This window comes from Musca vetustissima, unplaced genomic scaffold, assembly GCF_032173495.1.
Source record: "Musca vetustissima isolate MV318-11 ecotype Yass unplaced genomic scaffold, APGP_CSIRO_Mvet_v1 utg176748, whole genome shotgun sequence".
Classification (NCBI taxonomy): domain Eukaryota; kingdom Metazoa; phylum Arthropoda; class Insecta; order Diptera; family Muscidae; genus Musca; species Musca vetustissima.
Window position 1 is genome coordinate 1 of NW_026881912.1, and position 18,590 is coordinate 18,590.

At 36.6% G+C, this 18,590-nt stretch overlaps 3 protein-coding genes across 3 annotated transcripts; 1 reads left to right on the plus strand and 2 right to left on the minus strand.

Moving 5' to 3' along the window:
* The first annotated feature begins 2,614 nt into the window (after positions 1 to 2,614).
* On the plus strand, positions 2,615 to 6,150 carry LOC133327970 (ficolin-1-like). The gene is made up of 5 exons (XM_061536517.1): positions 2,615 to 2,683; positions 2,750 to 3,017; positions 5,390 to 5,435; positions 5,522 to 6,059; positions 6,139 to 6,150. The coding sequence occupies exons 1-5, from the start codon at positions 2,615 to 2,617 to the stop codon at positions 6,148 to 6,150; spliced, it is 933 nt and encodes a 310-aa protein (XP_061392501.1).
* A 6,743-nt stretch (positions 6,151 to 12,893) lies between these two features.
* On the minus strand, positions 12,894 to 13,751 carry LOC133327968 (trypsin delta-like). The gene is made up of 2 exons (XM_061536515.1): positions 13,083 to 13,751; positions 12,894 to 13,040 (listed from the first exon to the last, which is right to left on the minus strand). Exons 1-2 carry the CDS (start codon positions 13,749 to 13,751, stop codon positions 12,894 to 12,896), a joined length of 816 nt encoding a protein of 271 aa, XP_061392499.1.
* A 2,748-nt stretch (positions 13,752 to 16,499) lies between these two features.
* Positions 16,500 to 18,048, minus strand: LOC133327969 (ficolin-1-like). Its single transcript, XM_061536516.1, has 5 exons — positions 17,977 to 18,048; positions 17,577 to 17,916; positions 17,355 to 17,403; positions 16,728 to 17,252; positions 16,500 to 16,650 (listed from the first exon to the last, which is right to left on the minus strand). The coding sequence occupies exons 1-5, from the start codon at positions 18,046 to 18,048 to the stop codon at positions 16,500 to 16,502; spliced, it is 1,137 nt and encodes a 378-aa protein (XP_061392500.1).
* Between the last annotated feature and the right edge of the window lie 542 nt (positions 18,049 to 18,590).

Sequence of the window (18,590 nt, forward strand, 5' to 3'; positions counted from 1 at the left end):
TTTACAATTTAACATCTACAGACGGACGGACGGACAGACAGACGACGGAGCAGACGAACGGACGGATGGACGGACATGCATAAATCGACTCAGAAAGTGATTCTATGCATATTCTCAAAAGGAACCATGGGTCTATCTCGATTCCTTTTGCCTGTTACAAACATATGCACAAAGACATAATACCCAGTACCACAGAGTGGTGAAGGGTATAAAAAAGAAACAAAAACAACAAAGACGAAGTTAAGTTCCTTCGAGGCGAACTTCTTTTGCTCTACGTCATGAAGGAAAAATAATTTTAAACTTCTTTTTTGCTTTTATTACAAAAAGGTTCGAATTTGTTCTCTATGCAAAAATTCGACCAACATATTTTTGTTGGTCAAATTTTTGCAAGGAAAGATTTTTTATCGATTTTTTTCCTATTAAAAAATTGTGGTAGAATTTCTTTTCCAAAAAGAAATTTGGTCGATTTTTTTCAAAAAGAAAGTGGTCGATTTTTATCCGAAAGAAATTTGGAAAATTTTTTCCAAAGAGAAATTTGGTCGGTCGGGTATTATGTCTTTCTGCATATGTTTGTAACAGCAAAAGGAAACGCGATAGTCCCATAGTTCCTTTTGAGAATATGCATAGAATCACTTTCTGAGTAGATTTATGCATGTCCGTCCGTCCGCCCGTCCGTCTGTAGATGTTAAATTGTAAACAAAGTACAGGTCGCATTTATGATCCGATTTGGATGAAATTTGGCACAATCCACTTATTTGGCCTAAGGACGAACCCTATTGAAATTGGGAAAAATCGGTTCAGATTTAGACGTAGCTCCCATATTTATTTTCGTCCGATTTAAGGTAAATGGTGCACCAAAGTCCCTGAATATCTTTCGATTTGCACGAAATTTGGCACAGCGTACTGAATTATGTCTAGAAAGATGTGTGTTAAATTTCGTGAAAATCGCTTCAGATTTAGATATAGCTCCCATATATATTTTCGTCCGATATTGGGTACATGGTGCACCAAAGTCCCTAGATATCTTTCGATTTGCATGAAATTTGGCACAGCGCACTGAATTATGTCTAGAACGATGTGTTTTAAATTTCGTGAAAATCGGTTCAGATTTAGATATAACTCCCCTATATATTTTCGTCCGATTTAAGGTAAATGGTGCAACAAAGTTCCTATATATCATTTGATTTACACGAAATTTGACATAGCGTACTGAATTAGGTCTAGAATGGTGTTTCTTAAATTTCCAGAAAACCGGTTCAGATTTAGATATAGCTCCCATATATATGTTCGTCCGATTTTATGTACATGGTGCACCAAAGCCCCTATATATCTTTCGATTTGTATGAAATTTGGAATAGCGCACTGAATTATGTCCAGAATGATGTGTGTTAAATTTCGTGAAAATCGGTTCAGATTTAGATATAGCTCCCATATATATTTGCGTCCGATTTTATGCAAATGGTGCACCAAAGTCCCTATATATCTTTCGATTTGCACGAAATATGGCACAGAGTACTGAATTAGCTCCAAAATAATGTGTGCCAAGTTTCGAGAAAATCGGTTCAGATTTGGATATAGCTCCCATATATAGTAACGTCCGAGTTAAGGTAAATGCTGCACCAATGTCCCTATATATATTTCGATTTGCACAAAATTTGGCATAGTGTATTCAATTAGGTCTAGAATGATGTGTGCGGAGTTTCGTGAAAATCGGTTGAGATTTAGATATAGCTCCCATATATATTTTCGTCCGAGTTTATATAAATGGTGCACCAAAGTCCCTATATATCTATCGATTTGCACAAAATTTGGGATAGCGTACTCAATCGAGTCTGGAAAGATGTGTGCGGAGTTTCGTGAAAATCGGTTAAGATTTAGATATAGCTTCCATATATATTTTCGTCCGATTTAAGGTAAATGGTGCATAAAGCCCCTATATATCTATTGATTTGCACGAAGCTTCGTAAAAATCGGTTCAGATTTAGGTATATTATATCATGTCAATGTTCTTTCGAAAAGGCGGAGTCTGTTAGGAGACATATGTTGGTTGAATTTGCTTCTATAAAAACAATGTTGCTCAATTAAAAAAATGTAGAACAAACAATTCCATGGATGTTGTTATCGAATCTAGAGTGCGCCCACACATAAGTGTACGTATTTGTATGTGTGTGTCTATGTTTGTTTTACTAAGATTTTTGCTAGGCTTGGTTTACTATTTTTATCAATTACAAATAGTGCACAGTGGTTTGTTTTTTATTTAATTATCATTTATTATTTTTATTATTATTATTTATTTATATATATATATATATTTATTTTTTTTTTTTTGTTGGAAAAGAATAAGGCCTCAGTCCAAAGGCCCATAAATTTGTTCTATGTAAAAATAAAGGACCTAATATTATTGAGACCCTCTTTTTTGCATACAAAATATCTCAGACTACAGACTGAACCACTTTTTGGTATCCAAAATATTTCAGACTACTACTGAACCACTGTATGCTTTGTAATTTCCGGTATTAAAATATTATATGAAAAAAAAAAATAATTTTTCAATACCACATAATTTAAAAAAATCACTACTTCTCCTTAGTCCACATTTGATTACCAAAGTGACATGTTGTACTTCATACTGGTGCTAGGTTTTTTTGCGGCAACTGCAGGAGGTATTACCACACCTCCAACGGTAGGTCAAATACTTTTTTTGAGAGAAATTACACAAAAAGTAAATTAAACACATCTTTTCTTCTAGGTCGGAACAGAGGACACAATCAGTTTTAATCCTGAATACGAAACCATGCAGCAACGTAATGAGCTATTAAAACGCCATCTCGATTTGATGAATTTTACCTTCAATATAAATCATCTGAAATTTGAGAAAAAATTGCAAAAACTTTTTACCGAATTGGAGATGACGAACGAAATTACTGAACTAAATGAAAATGAGCCGCAACAATCGATGTCGAAAAATACAATATCAGATGCAGAAAAAATCTATTTTACGGATATAGGGGAAGAAGGTGGGTGGTAAATAATAGTTTTATAAAATCCATGCATATGGGAGCTGTATCTAAATCGGAACCCATTTTCATGAAACATAGCATACATAATTAATTCAGTACGTTGTGCAGAAATTCGTGCAAATTGGACGGTATATAGGGGCTGTGGTTTACCATTTACAGAAAATCCGACGAAAATCTATATGGGAGCTATATCTAAATCTGAACCGATTTTCAAGAAATTGCACACAAATCATTCTAGTCTCATTTTAGCACGCTACGCCAATTTCGCGCAAATCGAAAGATATGTAGGGACTTTAGTGCACCATTTACCTTAATCGGACGAAAATATATATGGGAGCTACATCTAAATCTGAACCGATTTTCGCGAAACTTACCACACATCATTCTACACCCAATTCAGTACGCTGTAAATCGAAAAATATGTACTCCATTTACATTAAATCGGACGAAAATATATATGGGAGCTATATATAAAACTGAACCGATTTTCACAAAACTTAACACACATCATTTTAGACCTTATTCCGTTCGCTGTGCCAAATTTCGCGCAAATAGAAAGATATGAAGGGACTTTAGTGCACCATTTACCTCAAATCGGACGAAACTATATATGGGAGCTATATCTAAATCTCAACCGATTTTCACGAAACTTAGTACACATAATTCTCGACTTTATTCAGTACCCTATGCCAAATTTCGTGCAAATCGAAAGATATATAGGAACTTTGTTGCACCACTGTCCTTAAATCGGACGAAAATATATATGGGAACTATAACTAAATCTCAACCGATTTTCACGAAACTTAGTACACATCATTCTCGACTTAATTCAGTACCCTATGCCAAATTTCGTGCAAATCGAAAAATATAAAGGGGCTTTCGTGCTCCATTTACATAAAATCGGACGAAAATATATATGAGAGCTATATCTAAATCTAAACCAATTTTTCCGAAACTTACCACACATCATTCTAAACTCACTTCAGTACGCTATGCCCAAATTCGTGCACATCGAAGGATATTTAGGGACTTTAGTGCACCATTTACCTTAAATCGGACGAAAATATATATGGGAGCTATATATAAAACTGAACCGATTTTCACAAAATTTAACACACATCATTATAGACTCAATTCAGTACGATGTGCCAAATTTCGTGTAAATCGAAAGATATATAGGGACTTTGGTGCCCCATTAACTTTAAATCGGACGAATCTATATATGGGAGCTATATATAAAACTGAACCGATTTTCACAAAACTTAACACACATCATTATAGACTCAATTCAGTACGATGTGACAAATTTCGTGCAAATCTAAAGATATTTAGGGACTTTAGTGCACCACTTACCTTAAATCGGACGAATATATATATATATATATATATATATGGGAGCTATATATAAAACTGAACCGATTTTCACAAAACTTAACACACATCATTTTAGACCTTATTCCGTTCGCTGTGCCAAATTTCGTGAAAATCGAAAGATATATAGGGACTTTGGTGCCCCATTAACTTTAAATCGGACGAATCTATATATGGGAGCTATATATAAAACTGAACCGATTTTCACAAAACTTAGCACACATCATTATAGACTCAATTCAGTACGATGTGCCAAATTTCGTGTAAATCGAAAGATATATAGGGTCTTTGGTGTACCATTTACATAAAATCGGACGAAAATATATATGGGAGCTATATCTAAATCTGAACCGATTTTCACGAATTTTAACACACATCGTGCTAGACTTAATTGAGTACACTGTGCCAAATTTCGTGCAAATCGAAAGATATATAGGGACTTTGGTGCACCATTTTCATTAAAGCGGACGAAAATATATATGGGAGCTTTATCTAAATCGGAACCGATTTTCACCAATTTCAATTGGGTTCGTCCTTGGTCCGAATAAGTGACCTGTGCCAAATTTCATCCAATTCAGATTATAAATGCGACCTGTACTTTGTTTACAATTTAACATGGACAGACAGACAGACGGGCGGACGGATGGACCTGCATAAATCGACTCTGAAAGTGATTCTATGCATATTCTCAAAGGGAACCATGTGTCTATCTCGTTTCCTTTTGCCTATTATAAACATAAGCACAAAGATATAATACCCTGTACCACAGTGTGGTAAAGGGTATAAAAATTCATGCCTTATATAGTGCACCTAAAATTTCTTTTTAAAAAATCCTCACCTTACACAGTGCCTCTAAAAATAGTTGTTATAATTTTTAAAATACCCCCGCCTTAAATAGTGCCATTATTTTTTTTTTAATCCTCGCTTTATATAAAGCATTAAAAATTATTATTATTTTAACATTTTGAGTTTTTATTGTTGGTTGTTTTTTTTTTCAGATGAACCCAAGGTATGCAAATCGAGTAATGGCACTCAGCTTGTATGGTATGTACTTTGCCAAAATATAATCAACTTAATATCTCTCGCTCTCTCTCTCCCCTCTCCCCTCTCTTACATTCATTCATTTTCAGCACAAAATTATCGCTTGCTGAGAGTTGCGCCGATTCAAATGAACTCAATTGTCGAGATGGACTGTGTCGCATAAAAAACCACATCTATGGTCCCAAATCTTTCTGGGTTCTCTGTGATGGCGATTGGACAATTGTCCAGCGGCGCATCAATGGGACCGTCGAGTTCCAAAGGAAGTGGTTAGACTACAAGACCGGCTTTGGAAATTTGCATGGAGAATTTTGGCTTGGCTTAGATAAAATCCATTCCCTAACGGCTCTTTACGGAGGCGTTGAACTTAAAATTGAAATGCAGGATTTTGACAACGTCTGGAGATATGTCCACTATAAATCGATTTCTGTTGGCAATGAAACAACAAAATATAAATTAAGTGTGGGCGATTATAGTCAATCGGCTGCTGGTAACTCGCTCAGTATCCATAATGGACAATATTTTTCAACAATCGACCAAGACAATGATAAGGATTCTAGTAAGAATTGTGCTTCTACATTAATGGGGGCTTGGTGGCACTATACCTACAATATGGGGTATGTCGAAAGGGTAAACAATTAAAAATGATGGAATTTTTTTTTTTTTTTTAATTTTTTGTTGTTTTTGTTTTTTCTATTTATGTCCACAGCAACTGCATTAGCAATTTGAATGGTTTCTATTACAAAGATGGTGTCGTTCCCAGAGACAAGCCTGGCAGTGGAATTATGTGGAAAACATTTCGTGGAGAATTCATTTCATTGAAATTTGTTCAAATGAAAATTAAACCGAAAAGCGAAAATAAATAAAAAAGAAATATTGTTTTTCCAAGTGAAAATCATTTCCAGATTTGCAAAAAAAACCTAAAAAAAATATCTAAATAAAGTTTTCATTAAAAAATGCCAGCTGAATTATTTTTTTTTGCTGCATCAAATGTTAGCTGAATAGCTGAAACAAGTTGCTGAATTGAGTATTTCTTAGGGGCAAAAAAAAAATCCCCTTAGCTGAAATAGGATTCACAAACCGAACGACAGGAAAACACTACCGCATATATCATACTGCAGTAGGAGCTCCGAACAGCAACAAATAAAATAAGAAAACGAACGTCCGAACGAATGAATGAGACGCAATTCTTAGTCGCTGGCATCCTTTCAAAATACAATAACAAAGAATAAAACTGGATGTAATGGCGCGAATTATTGCATTAAATGTCTAACACTTGAATTCGAAATCCAAAAAAAACCAAATGGTCCACGAGCTACACCAGCGTTGTTTGCTCAGCCGGAACAATATCCGGATAACATGGACACAAAGAAGAAGAAGAAGATGAACAGGACTGTAATGGCTGTAACATAGAAGGACAGCAGTAGCAGCAACAACAACAGCAATAGTCAAGAAAACTACACTAACAACAATATTCACTTCCTTGGTATGGGAATGGGGAAACTACAAAATAAAATTGAAAGCGAGGGGTATGGAAAAAATATTTAAAGCATGGATTTTTCTAAAAACAAAAAAATATTTTCGAGGCATGGAATAAGTTTACAAGGCGTAGACAAATATTTTTATACCCTTCACCACACTGTGGTACCGGGTATTATGTCTCTGTGCATATGTTTGTAACAGGCAAAAGGAATCGAGATAGATCCATGGTTCCATTTGAGAAAATGCATAGAATCATTTTCTGAGTCAATTTATGCATGTCCGTCCGCCTGTCCGTTTGTTGATGTTAAATTTTAAACAAAGTACAGGTCACATTTATGATCCGAATTGGATGAAATTTGGCATAGGTCACTTATTTGGCCAAAGGACGAACCCTATTGAAATTGAGAAAAATCGGTTCAGATTTAGATATTACTTACTTACTCAGCTGGCTTGTTACAGAACGGTTGTTCCATAAGCGGAGCTTAAAAAAGATTTCCAAGCGCGTCGGTCTTGTGCGCAAGTCCACCAATTTGGAAGACCACGTTCCCATATGTTGTTTTCTACTTGGTCTTTTCATCTAATTCGTGGCCTTCCCCTTCTACGGGAACCATCAGTAGGCTCATTTTTATATGCCTTTTGAACTGGGCCATTTTCATTCATCCGCACAACATGGCCTAGCCACCGTAGTCGCTGCAGCTCAATACGACTGACTATGTCGATGTCCGCGTATAAATTGTAAAGCTCGTGGTTCATTCGCCGTCGTTCATTCACCGTCGACGCAGATCGGCCCGTAGATCTTTCGGAGAATTTTTCTCTCAAACACCCCAAGAGGTGCCTCATCTGCTTGCGCAAATACCCATGCTTCTGATCCATATAATAGCACGGGTAGTATCAGCGTCTTGTAAAGTGTGAGTTTGGTCTACGCAGATCGGCCCGTAGATCTTTCGGAGAATTTTTCTCTCAAACACCCCAAGAGGTACGTCATCTGCTTCAGCAAATACCCATGCTTCTGATCCATATAATAGCACGGGTAGTAGCAGCGTCTTGTAAAGTGTGAGTTTGGTCTGGCGGGAGGTGGCCTTGTTTCTAAACTGCTTACTTAGACCATACTAGCATCCGTTGGCCATCACAATCCTTCTCCGAATTTCAAAACTGATGTCATTCGTTTTATTTATGGCGGTGCCAACGTATATAAAGTCTTTAACTAACTCGAAGCTGTAGTTCTAAAGTTCCACAGTTGGTCCGAGTCTACTGGACGTCTTGCGCGTCAGCTTGGTCTTCTCGCCGTTATATGATGTCATCGGCGTAGGCGAGTAACATTTGTTGTTTGGTGTACAGAGTGCCATTTCTGTTCACCTTTGCCTCTCGTATGACCTTTTCCAGTAGGATGTTAAAAAGATCACACGACAAACTGTCACCTTGTCTGAATCCTCGTTCGGTATTGAAGGGCTCCGATAGGTCCTTTCCTACTTTAACTGCTGACCTTGTGCCACTTAAAGTTATCCTGCATAGCCGTATTAATTTTGCACACCTCTGAACGGATAGGGCTATTTAGATATAGCTCCCATTTATATTTTCGACCGATTTAAGGTAAATGGTGAACCAAAGACCCTAAATATCTTTCGATTTGCACGAAATTTGGCACAGCCTACTACATTAAGCCTAGTATGATGTGCGCTAAGTTTCGTGGAAATCGGTTCAGATTTAAATATAGCTCCCATATATATTTTCGTCCGATTTAAGGTTAATGGTGTACCAAAGTCCCTAAATATCTTTCGATTTGCACGAAACTTGGCGCAGCGTACTGAACTGAGCCTAGAATGATGTGTGCTAAGTTTCGTGAAAATCGGTTCAGATTTGGACATAGCTCCCCTATATGAGTTTTCGTCCGATTTAAGGTAAATGGTGAACCAAATTCCCTAAATATCATTCGATTTGCACGAAATTTGGCACAGCGTACTGTATTAAGTCTAGAAAGATGTGTGCTAAATTTCGTGAAAATCGGTTCAGATTTAGATGTAGCTCCCATATATATTTTCGTCCGATTTAAGGTAAATGGTGCACCAAAGTCCCTAAATATCTTTCGATTTGCACGAAATTTGGCACATTCTACTCTTTGGCACATTCTACACATTCTACTGCATTAAGCTTAGAATGATGTGCGCTAAGTTTCCTGAAAATCGGTTCAGATTTAGATATAGCTCCCATTTATATTTTCATCCGATTTAAGGTAAATGGTGCACCAAAGTCCTTAAATATATTTCTATTTGCACGAAATTTGGTACAGGGTACTGAATTGAGTCTAAAATGATGTGTGCTAAGTTTCGTGAAAATCGGTTCAGATTTAGATATAGCTCCCATATATATTTTCGTCCGATTTATGGTAAATGGGGAACCAAAGTCCCAATATATCCTTCGATTTGCATGAAATTTGGCACAGAGTACTGAATTGAGTATAGACTGATGTGTGCTAAGTTTCTTGAAAATCGATTCAGATTTAGATATAGCTCCCATATAGATTTTCGTCCGCTTTTATGTAAGTGGTGCACCAAAGTCCCTATATATCCTTCGATTTGCACGGCCTGGGTCTATTTAAAAACATTTTTTCAAGGCGTGGATTTATTCCAAAAAAAAAATCTCAAACTTCCTTTCGAACCCCTCCCATGACTGACCCAACATAAATGATGTCATGTCTTGTTTCAGAGTGGATGTCCTTAAGCTTCGTATATATCCTTTATATTTATATACATACACAAGTATGTTTCACTTTATTTCGTTTTGTATTGGTCTCTACGTTTTCGACATATTTATGGTACAAGTTTAGTCATTTCATGTAAACATACCGACCGACCGAACAACCAACCAACCGTCCAACCAAGTATCAATAGCCCAGCTAAACCATTTGCTCCATCACTGATATTCTGGTATTTTGTCGCTGCTACCCTTGTTGTTGTTTCCTGCACTTGTTGTGGGTGTCCATTGGAGGATACACTCCACTTCTCCGCAGCGCCATTTGATGTTCTTCGCCTTTTGTGTGTGTGTGTTTGTGGGTGTGTGTTTGAGACTTTTTTGTCTACTGGATTATTTTAATCTTGTGTCTTTCAATTTGAAATTGGCATTTAAAATTAACTTTTCTGTCATTTGGCCGGAAGCTGTTTCAAATGAAATTGTTTTCTTGCTCTCTGGCTGTTTCTAATAGTTCTTGCATCGCATCTTTGGCCTTCCCAATGGCTAGTGGACCCCCCTCTCTATTTTCATGGGGAATCCATAGCTGTGTCGACATTGAGGTTTTGAGGTTAATACTCCAAAAAAGTGTTAATTAAATTCTTGCCATGCCATTGTAAGTAATTGTTGTATTAAGTTTCATTTCATTCTCTTGTAGTTTCGCCTTCGATTCGATGGCTAGTAGAATTTTTATTGTCCCGAGAAGTAAATTATCAAGGAATCATTAATAAGATTTTCGCCATAAGATAGGTTGATTGTTGAATTTATTATGGCTTGAGGAGATTAATCGCAGGTATTAATAAGAAATTTATATTTTTATTTAAAAATGGCGCCTTAAGGTATGCTTTAAAATTAATGAAACTATTTTCCACGACTTGAAAAAATATGTTTAAATAAACCCAAGCCCTGAAATATTTTCACGTCCTGAAAAAAATATTTTCCACGCCTCGAAAAAATATTTTCCACACCTTGAAAAAAATATTAAAAACAAAATCCAAATGTCCATGAACAATCTCTCTCCTCCATAGCAATTTAAAAACCATTAGAGAACTTAATCAAAGAAATAACAACGACATCTGGCACATATATACATATATATGTAACTAGTAAATAATACTTAAGTATTGTTGTATTGCTTTGTGTTCCCAAGTAGTTGGCTTTTTCCCCCTGATGCAGTTTTAAGATTCCCAGATCCGGAATGCCAAGCGAAAGGGAATACCGTTGTGTAATTGAGGTATAGAGCAGGTGTGGTCTTAATATATTTTTCATGCATTGAAAAGGACGTAATTACTTTCAACCAGTAGGGAAAGTAGAAAAGTCGGACTGGGCCGACTATAAGATACCCTTCACCACTTTGAGTATATTGTACATATGTGGCCTAACAGACATCGCCTTTTCGAAGGAACATTGACATAAAATTAAACGAACCTACATATCCGATTTTATGTAAATGGTACACTAAAGACCCATAGCTAGGGCGATTGACACACCGTACTGAAATTTAAAAAAAATAATCTCTACAAAGTTTCCTTGAAATCGGTTCAGATTGGTTTACTTAAAGATAGGTGATCTTCATCTATAAGTAAACCAATCTGAACCGATTTCAAGGAAATTTGACAGAGATTAATTTATATAAATTTCCGTACGGTGTGTCAAACGGCCTAGCTATGGGTCTTTAGTGTACCATTTACTTAAAATCGGACGAAAGTATATATAGGAGCTACATATATGTAAATCTGAATCGATTTCAAGAGAAATCTTGACACACGTAAGTTTATAATAACATCAGTATCATGTAAAAAATGGTGTGCCAATCGGCCAAACCATGGGTCTTTAGTGCTCAATTTACATTAAATCGGACGAAAATATATATGGGATCTATATCTACATCAGATCCGGTTTTCACGAACCTTAACACACATACATCACGTTAGACTTAATTTAGTAATCTGTGCAAAATTTCGTGTAAATCAAAAGATATACAGGTACTTTGGTGCACCATTTACCTTAAATCGGACAAAAATATACATGGGAGCAATATCTAAATCTGAACCGATTTTCACAAAACTTGGCACATATCTTTCTAGACTTCACGAAACTTAACTTGCATCATTCTAGACTTAATTCAGTACGCTATGTCAAATTTCGTGCAAATCGAAATCTATATAGGGAATTTGTTGCACCACTTACCTTAAATCGGACGAAAATATATATGGAAGCTATATCTAAATCTGAACCGATTTTCTCGAAACTTGGCACACATCATTCTGGACCTAATTCCATACCCCATGCCAAATTTCTTGAAAATAAAAGGATATATAGGTACTTTGGTGCACCACGTACCTTAAATCGGACGAAAGTATATATAGAAGCTATATCTAAATCCGAACCGATTTTCACGAAACTTAACGTGCATAATCCTAGACTTAATTCAGTACGCTATGCCAAAGTTCGTGCAAATCAAAAGATAGTTAGGGACTTTGGTGCACCATTTACCTTTAATCGGACGAAAATATATATGGGAGCTATATCGAAATCTCAACCGATATTTCCCAATTTCAATAGGGTTCGTCCTTGGGCCAAATAAGTGATCTATGCCAAATTTCATCCAATTCGGATCATAAATGCGAGCTGTTCTTTGTTTACAATTTAACATTGACGAACGGACGAACGGACGGACGGATAGACATGCATAAATCGACTTAGAATGTGATTCTTTTGCCTGTTACAAACATATGCACAAAGGCATAATACCCTGTACCACAGTGTGGTGAAGGGTATAAAAATATATTCGGTGTCCAAAATGCACATGGATTAAAAAAACATTGCTTGGGTCCACAATGGAATGGAATATTATCTAGGTCCACTACGAGCGTGGATTTCTTAAAGAATAATTTTTAAGGACCCAAGGCGTGGATTTTTTTTGTTAAATATTTTTAAGGACCCCGTGGATTTAAAAAAATATATTTTTTCAAGGACCCACACAAGGCGTGGGCCCATACAATATGTGGATTTTTTAGAAATATTTGTTCAAGGTATGGATTTTTTAAAGAATATTTTTTCAAGGCATTGATTTTAAAAGAATTTTTTCACAGCATGGATCTTTTTTAAATATCTTTTCACGGCATGGATTTTTTTAAAGAATATTTTTTCAAGGCATGTATTTTTTTAAGAATATTTTTCAAGGCTGAACATAGGCTTGGATTTTTTTTTTTTAAATGTTTTTATTCACAATTTTATTTTCAGAATTTTCCCTTACTAACTCAATTTTGTCATCTCCTTTATCTTACGATCTATCCATGGCCTTAGAGCGGCCACATTGACATAAACACCTGGATATCCCGGTTGGGCACAACCCACACCGAACGATACAATACCATATTGTATGGGCCGTATGGTGGCCAGCTCTGGCCGGCTACTGGCCGCTTTGTCATTACCATAGCTCACTAATGGCCCGCCTGAATCACCTTGACAACTATCTTTGCCACCCTCGGGTAGACCAGCACAAAACATTTCTGGTGTTATGTTGGCAATATAAAGATAATTTTCTTCGCACACCCTTTGATCCATGAGGCGGACGGCAACATGCTGCAGCAGTGGTGCAATCAAACCCGTTTCACTTGTCAAACCCCAACCGCTTACAAAGAGATCAACATTTTTGGGTACTGCAGCACCAAGCTGTGGCAGGTCGATGGCCCTGATGCGTGATGAAAAGGTTAGCCGTTCGTTTAATCGAATCAAGGCCACATCACAGTTCAGCTCATTCAGGTTGTAGGCTTCGTGAATGATAATTTGACGAACGGTCAGTAATTGGCCACCACGAGAGTGGGAATTGGAACCGGCACGTATGCGATAACCTTTGACATCTTCGGGATATTCAATACAATGGGCGGCTGTGAGGATGATATTTACCGCCAATATGGAACCACCACAAATGTGTGAGCTATCATGTTGTACGGACACTTGAAAGGGATATGACAAGATGGAAGTCACTTCACCGCCAACAATGCGACCATCATAGCCAATATCTGCGGATGTAGAGTTAAAGGGTTGTGTCGCACACCACCGCAACAGGGAAACTGATAAAGTGAACAGCAACAAGTTGTGAAAATCCATTCCGTCAAAAAATAAATAATTGGGGACCAGGTGTCACTTACGAAATAATAATTTTGCAAAAATTGGCTTTATTTAAATAATTTTTGGTTGCTGTTGATTTTTTTTGCAAATTATCTTTTCAAGATTTTTCTTATCTGAAGACCATGATTTCAGTTGAAAATGTATTTTATTTGTTGTAGATGAGGTGAGGGCTTAATTTGTAATCTTTTTATACCCTTCACCACACTGTGGTACAGGGTATTATGTCATTGTGCATATGTTTGTAACAGCCAAAAGGAAACGCAATATATACATGGTTCCTTTTGAGAATATGCATAGAATTACTTTCTAAGTCGATTTATGCATGCCCGTCCCTCCGTCGGACCGACTGTCCGCATGTCTGTCCATGTTAAATTGTAAACAAAGTACAGGTCGCATTTTTGATTCGAATTGGATGAAATTTGGCACAGCTCATTTATTTGGTCCAAGGACGAACCCTATTGAAGTTGGGAAAGAATCGGTTCAGATTTCAATATAGCTCCCATATATATTTTCGTCCGATTTAAGGTAAATGATGCACCCAAGTCCCTAACTATCTTTCGATTTGCACGAAATTTCGCACAGCGTATTGAATTAGGTCTAGAATGATGTGTGCTAAATTTCGTGAAAATCGGATAACATTTAGATATAGCTCCCATTTATATATTTTCGTCCGATTTAAGGTAACTGGTGTACTAAAGTCCCTAAATATGCTTCGATTTGCACGAAATTTGGCACAGCGAACTGAATTAAGTCCAGAAAGATGTGTGTTAAATTTCGTGAAAATCGGTTCAGATTTATATATAGCTCCCATATATATGTTCGCCCGATTTATTGTAAATGGTGCACCAATGTCCTTATATATCTTTCGATTTACAAGAAATTTGGCACAGCATACTGAATTGAGTCTAGAATTATGTGTGCTAAGTTTCTTGAAAATCGGTTCAGATTTCGATATGGCTCCCATATTTATTTTCGTCCGATTTAAGGTAAATGGTGCACCAAATTTCCTAAATATCTTTCGATTTGCATGAAGTTCAGCACAGCCTACTGAATTAGGTCTAGAATGATGTGTGCCAAGTTTCGTGAAAATCCGTTCAGATTTAGATATAGCTCCCATATATATTTCGTCCGATTTCATGTAAATGGTGTACCAAAGTCCCTATATACCTTCCGATCTGCACGAAATTTGGCATAGCGTACTAAATTGAGTGTAGAATTATATGTGTAAAATTTTTTGAAAATCGGTTCAGATTTAGATATAGCTCCCATATATATTTTCGTCCGATTTAAGGTAAATGGTGCACCAAAGTCGCTATATATCCTTCGATTTGCACGAAATTTAGCACAGCGATGTGCACGAAATTTGGCATAGCGTCCTGAATTAAGTCTAGAATGATGTTTGCAAAGTTTCGTGAAAATCGGTTCAGTTTTATATATAGCTTCCATATATAGTTTCGTGCGATTTCATGTAAATGGTGCACCAAAGTCCCTATATATCTTTCGATTTACACGAAATTTAGCACAGCATACTTAATTAAATCTAGAAACATGTGTGCTAAGTTTCATGAAAATTGGTTCAGATTTAGATATAGCTCCCATAAATATTTTCGTCCGATTTAATGTAAATGGTGCACCAAAGTCCCCATATATCTTTCGATTTGCATGAAATTTGGCACAGCGTACTTAATTCAGCCTAGAATAATGTGTGCTAAGTTTCTTGAAAATCGGTTCAGATTTCGATATAGCTCCCATATATATTTTCGTCCGATTTAAGGTAAATGGTGTACCATAAGCCCTTAATATCTTTAGATTTACACTAAATTTGGCACTGCATACTGAATTGAGTATAGAATGAAGAGTGTTAAGTTTCGTGAAAATCGGTTCAGCTTTAGATATAGCTCCCATATATATTCGTCCGATCTAAGGTAAATGGTGCACCAAATACCGAATATTTTTTTCGATTTGCACGAAATTTGGCATAGCGTACTGAATTGAGTCTAGAATGATGTGTGTAAAATTTTTTGAAAATCGGTTAAGATTTCGATATAGCTTCCATATATAGTTTCATCCGATTTTACATAGATGGTGAACCAAACTCCTAATGTTTGTCCGATTAACACGAAATTATGCACAACGTATCAAATTGAGACTTGAATGACGTTATTCGGTTAAAATTGAAATTGGTGCAGATGCAGCCAAAGCTTCCATATGTATTTCGAACGGGTGTCTGATTGAAATTAAATTTTTAACGGTTCGGCCTACCGAATAGCGTGTATCAATTATGCTATAAATCGTTTTCTATGAATTTGTCTCATGGTACCCAGACGACTCTAAATCGGCCCGAATGAAATTAAATTTATTATATGTATTATAGGTTGCAGAAAGACATGAGATGTTTCTTCGAGTGGTGAAGGGTATCATATAGTCGACCCAGTCCGAATTTACTACTTTCCTTACAGGTTTAATAATTCGGAAGTAATTTTTTGAATTTATTTTCAGATTATATCTGTTGTAATCTAGAAACTGACCTTTACCACAAAATGCATTCTTTATGGCCTGGATATTTTGAAAGGCGTGGATTTTTTTAAATATTACTTCTTGAGACCTACATAAGGTGTGGACTTCTTAAATAATTTTTCTAAAGACTGACGTATGTATTGATATGAAATGTAGGTGCCTAAAAGTATGCAATGTTTTCCACTTGAAAAAACAGGAATTTTCTTACATTTATTTCTTCTTCGATCTTATTTTCATTTGAACAAATTTCAATGAATTAAATTCTCCACGAAATGTTTTCCACATAATGCCACTTCCGGGCTTGTCCCTGGGAACGACGCCATCTTTGTAATAGAAACCATTTAAATTGCTTATGTTGCGGCTATTGACAAAAATGACAACATGACAAAAATAACAACAAAAATACATCATTCTTAATTGTTCACCCTTTTAACATACCCCGTATTACAGTCAAGGTACCACCAAGCTCCCATCATCAAAGAGGCACAATTTTTATTTTCTATGTCATCATTGTCCTGATCGCTTGTGGAAAATGGTAATGCGGTATTAAAAACGACCGAGTCGCCAGCTGGTGATTGTGTATAACCATTCACCATCAATTTGTATTTTGTGTTTTCATTACCAACAGAGAATGAACCATAATGGGCGTAACTCCAGACATTGTCAAAATCCTGCATTTCAATTTTTAGTTCGACACCACCACGAACAGCGGTTAGAGAATAGATTTTATCTAAGCCGAGCCAAAAGTCTCCCTGCAAATCGCCAAAGCCGGTCTTGTAGTCCAGCCAATTTCGCTGGAAATTCACAGAACCATTGAGACGTCGTTGGATAATTGTCCAATCGCCATCGCAGGGAACCAAAAATGAATTGGGTCCAAACATGTGATTTCGTATGCGACACAGTCCATCTCGGCAAAGGAGGACATTTGAGGCAGCGCAGCTATCAGCAAGCGATAGTTTTGCGCTGAAAATAAAAGTATGATAAAGAGAGAAAGGGAACCAGAGCGGGAAAAATGAATTACAGATGTGGTCCTGAAATTTTGGGTGTATCCTCCGAAATACTTACCATACGGGGTTTGGATCAGTATAATTCAATTTACATACTTTCGGCTCATCTTAAAAAAATAGAAGAATAATACACACATTTGCTAATAAAATTGTTCAAGGAAAAATAGACTGAATTTTTATAGTGACCGAAAGAGGAGGCTGAAAGTTCCGAAACAAATAATTCAAAATATCCACACCTTATGTAGAGCTCTAGAAAAATTATTTTAAAAAATCCACTTACCATCATCTATCACATCTGTAAAATATATTTTCTCAACAGTTGGTTTCCCATTATCAGGTAGAGGTCGGTATGACTCCAAGTCACCATCATCAGTACTATTAGCAGAACATATTTTCTCAATCGGAGAAGTCTGATTATTTGCCGGAGTTTGATTGTCCTCACAGTTGTATATACCATCCATACGGACTGTCTCGCTTGCCAGCCCCAATTCTTTATATAGCTCTTCCAATTTTTGTTCGAATATCATATGCTTACGTATTGCACTAATTATTTGCAGATGGCGTTGTTGCATTCTTTCAAGTTCATGATTCGAAGATGTCACCTCTTGAGGTTCTTCCATCTAGTAGAAAACACATTCAATTATTTTTTTTTTATTTTCCTTCAAAAATATATGGCATACCCTCAACGGTTGGGTTACGTCTCCCGCAGCCAATGACGAAAATCCTAGCACCAGTATGAAGAGCAGCAACATAATTTCACTTAGGAGCTCAAACGTGTATTGCCCCGATCAAAATAATTTTCTGTTTTCAACAAAATGACTCATATGCACTCAACTCAGTCACCCTCATCGCTTATATCAGCAGAATAAATTATTTTCTCAGCCGCAGAAATCTGATTCTGTGGCAGTGCATGGTTCGGCTACCAGCGATATTGGTTGTGTTGTTTGCTTACGTTAAGGAAATGCCGGCTTTTGAAACACCCTGTCTTTTAAGATCAATCCATAACAATCGGTAACTTTTGAGGATGCCTCAGAAAAATCCACGCCTTGTGAAGATGCCTCAGAAAAATCCACGCCTTTTGAAGATGCCTCAGAAAAATCCACGCCTTGTGAAGATGCCTCAGAAAAATCTACGCCTTGTGAAGATGCCTCAGAAAAATCTACGCCTTGTGAAGATGCCTCAGAAAAATCTACGCCTTGTGAAGATGCCTCAGAAAAATCTACGCCTTGTGAAGATGCCTCAGAAAAATCCGCGCCTTGTGAAGATGCCTCAGAAAAATCTACGCCTTGTGAAG

What these genes read in the sequence shown, in the direction of transcription:
- LOC133327970 (XM_061536517.1), top strand. Translation starts at nt 2,615, where the DNA reads ATGTTGTACTTCATACTGGTGCTAGGTTTTTTTGCGGCAACTGCAGGA. An exon ending in GTATTACCACACCTCCAACG is followed by an intron (nt 2,684 to 2,749) that starts GTAGGTCAAATA and finishes CTTTTCTTCTAG; the next exon opens with GTCGGAACAGAGGACACAAT. An exon ending in TACGGATATAGGGGAAGAAG is followed by an intron (nt 3,018 to 5,389) that starts GTGGGTGGTAAA and finishes TTTTTTTTTCAG; the next exon opens with ATGAACCCAAGGTATGCAAA.
- LOC133327968 (XM_061536515.1), bottom strand. Translation starts at nt 13,751, where the DNA reads ATGGATTTTCACAACTTGTTGCTGTTCACTTTATCAGTTTCCCTGTTG. An exon ending in GTGATTCAGGCGGGCCATTA is followed by an intron (nt 13,041 to 13,082) that starts GTGAGCTATGGT and finishes AGCCGGCCAGAG; the next exon opens with CTGGCCACCATACGGCCCAT.
- LOC133327969 (XM_061536516.1), bottom strand. Translation starts at nt 18,048, where the DNA reads ATGTTGCTGCTCTTCATACTGGTGCTAGGATTTTCGTCATTGGCTGCG. An exon ending in TACAGATGTGATAGATGATG is followed by an intron (nt 17,404 to 17,576) that starts GTAAGTGGATTT and finishes TATTTTTTTAAG; the next exon opens with ATGAGCCGAAAGTATGTAAA. An exon ending in ACTGATCCAAACCCCGTATG is followed by an intron (nt 17,253 to 17,354) that starts GTAAGTATTTCG and finishes TTTTATTTTCAG; the next exon opens with CGCAAAACTATCGCTTGCTG.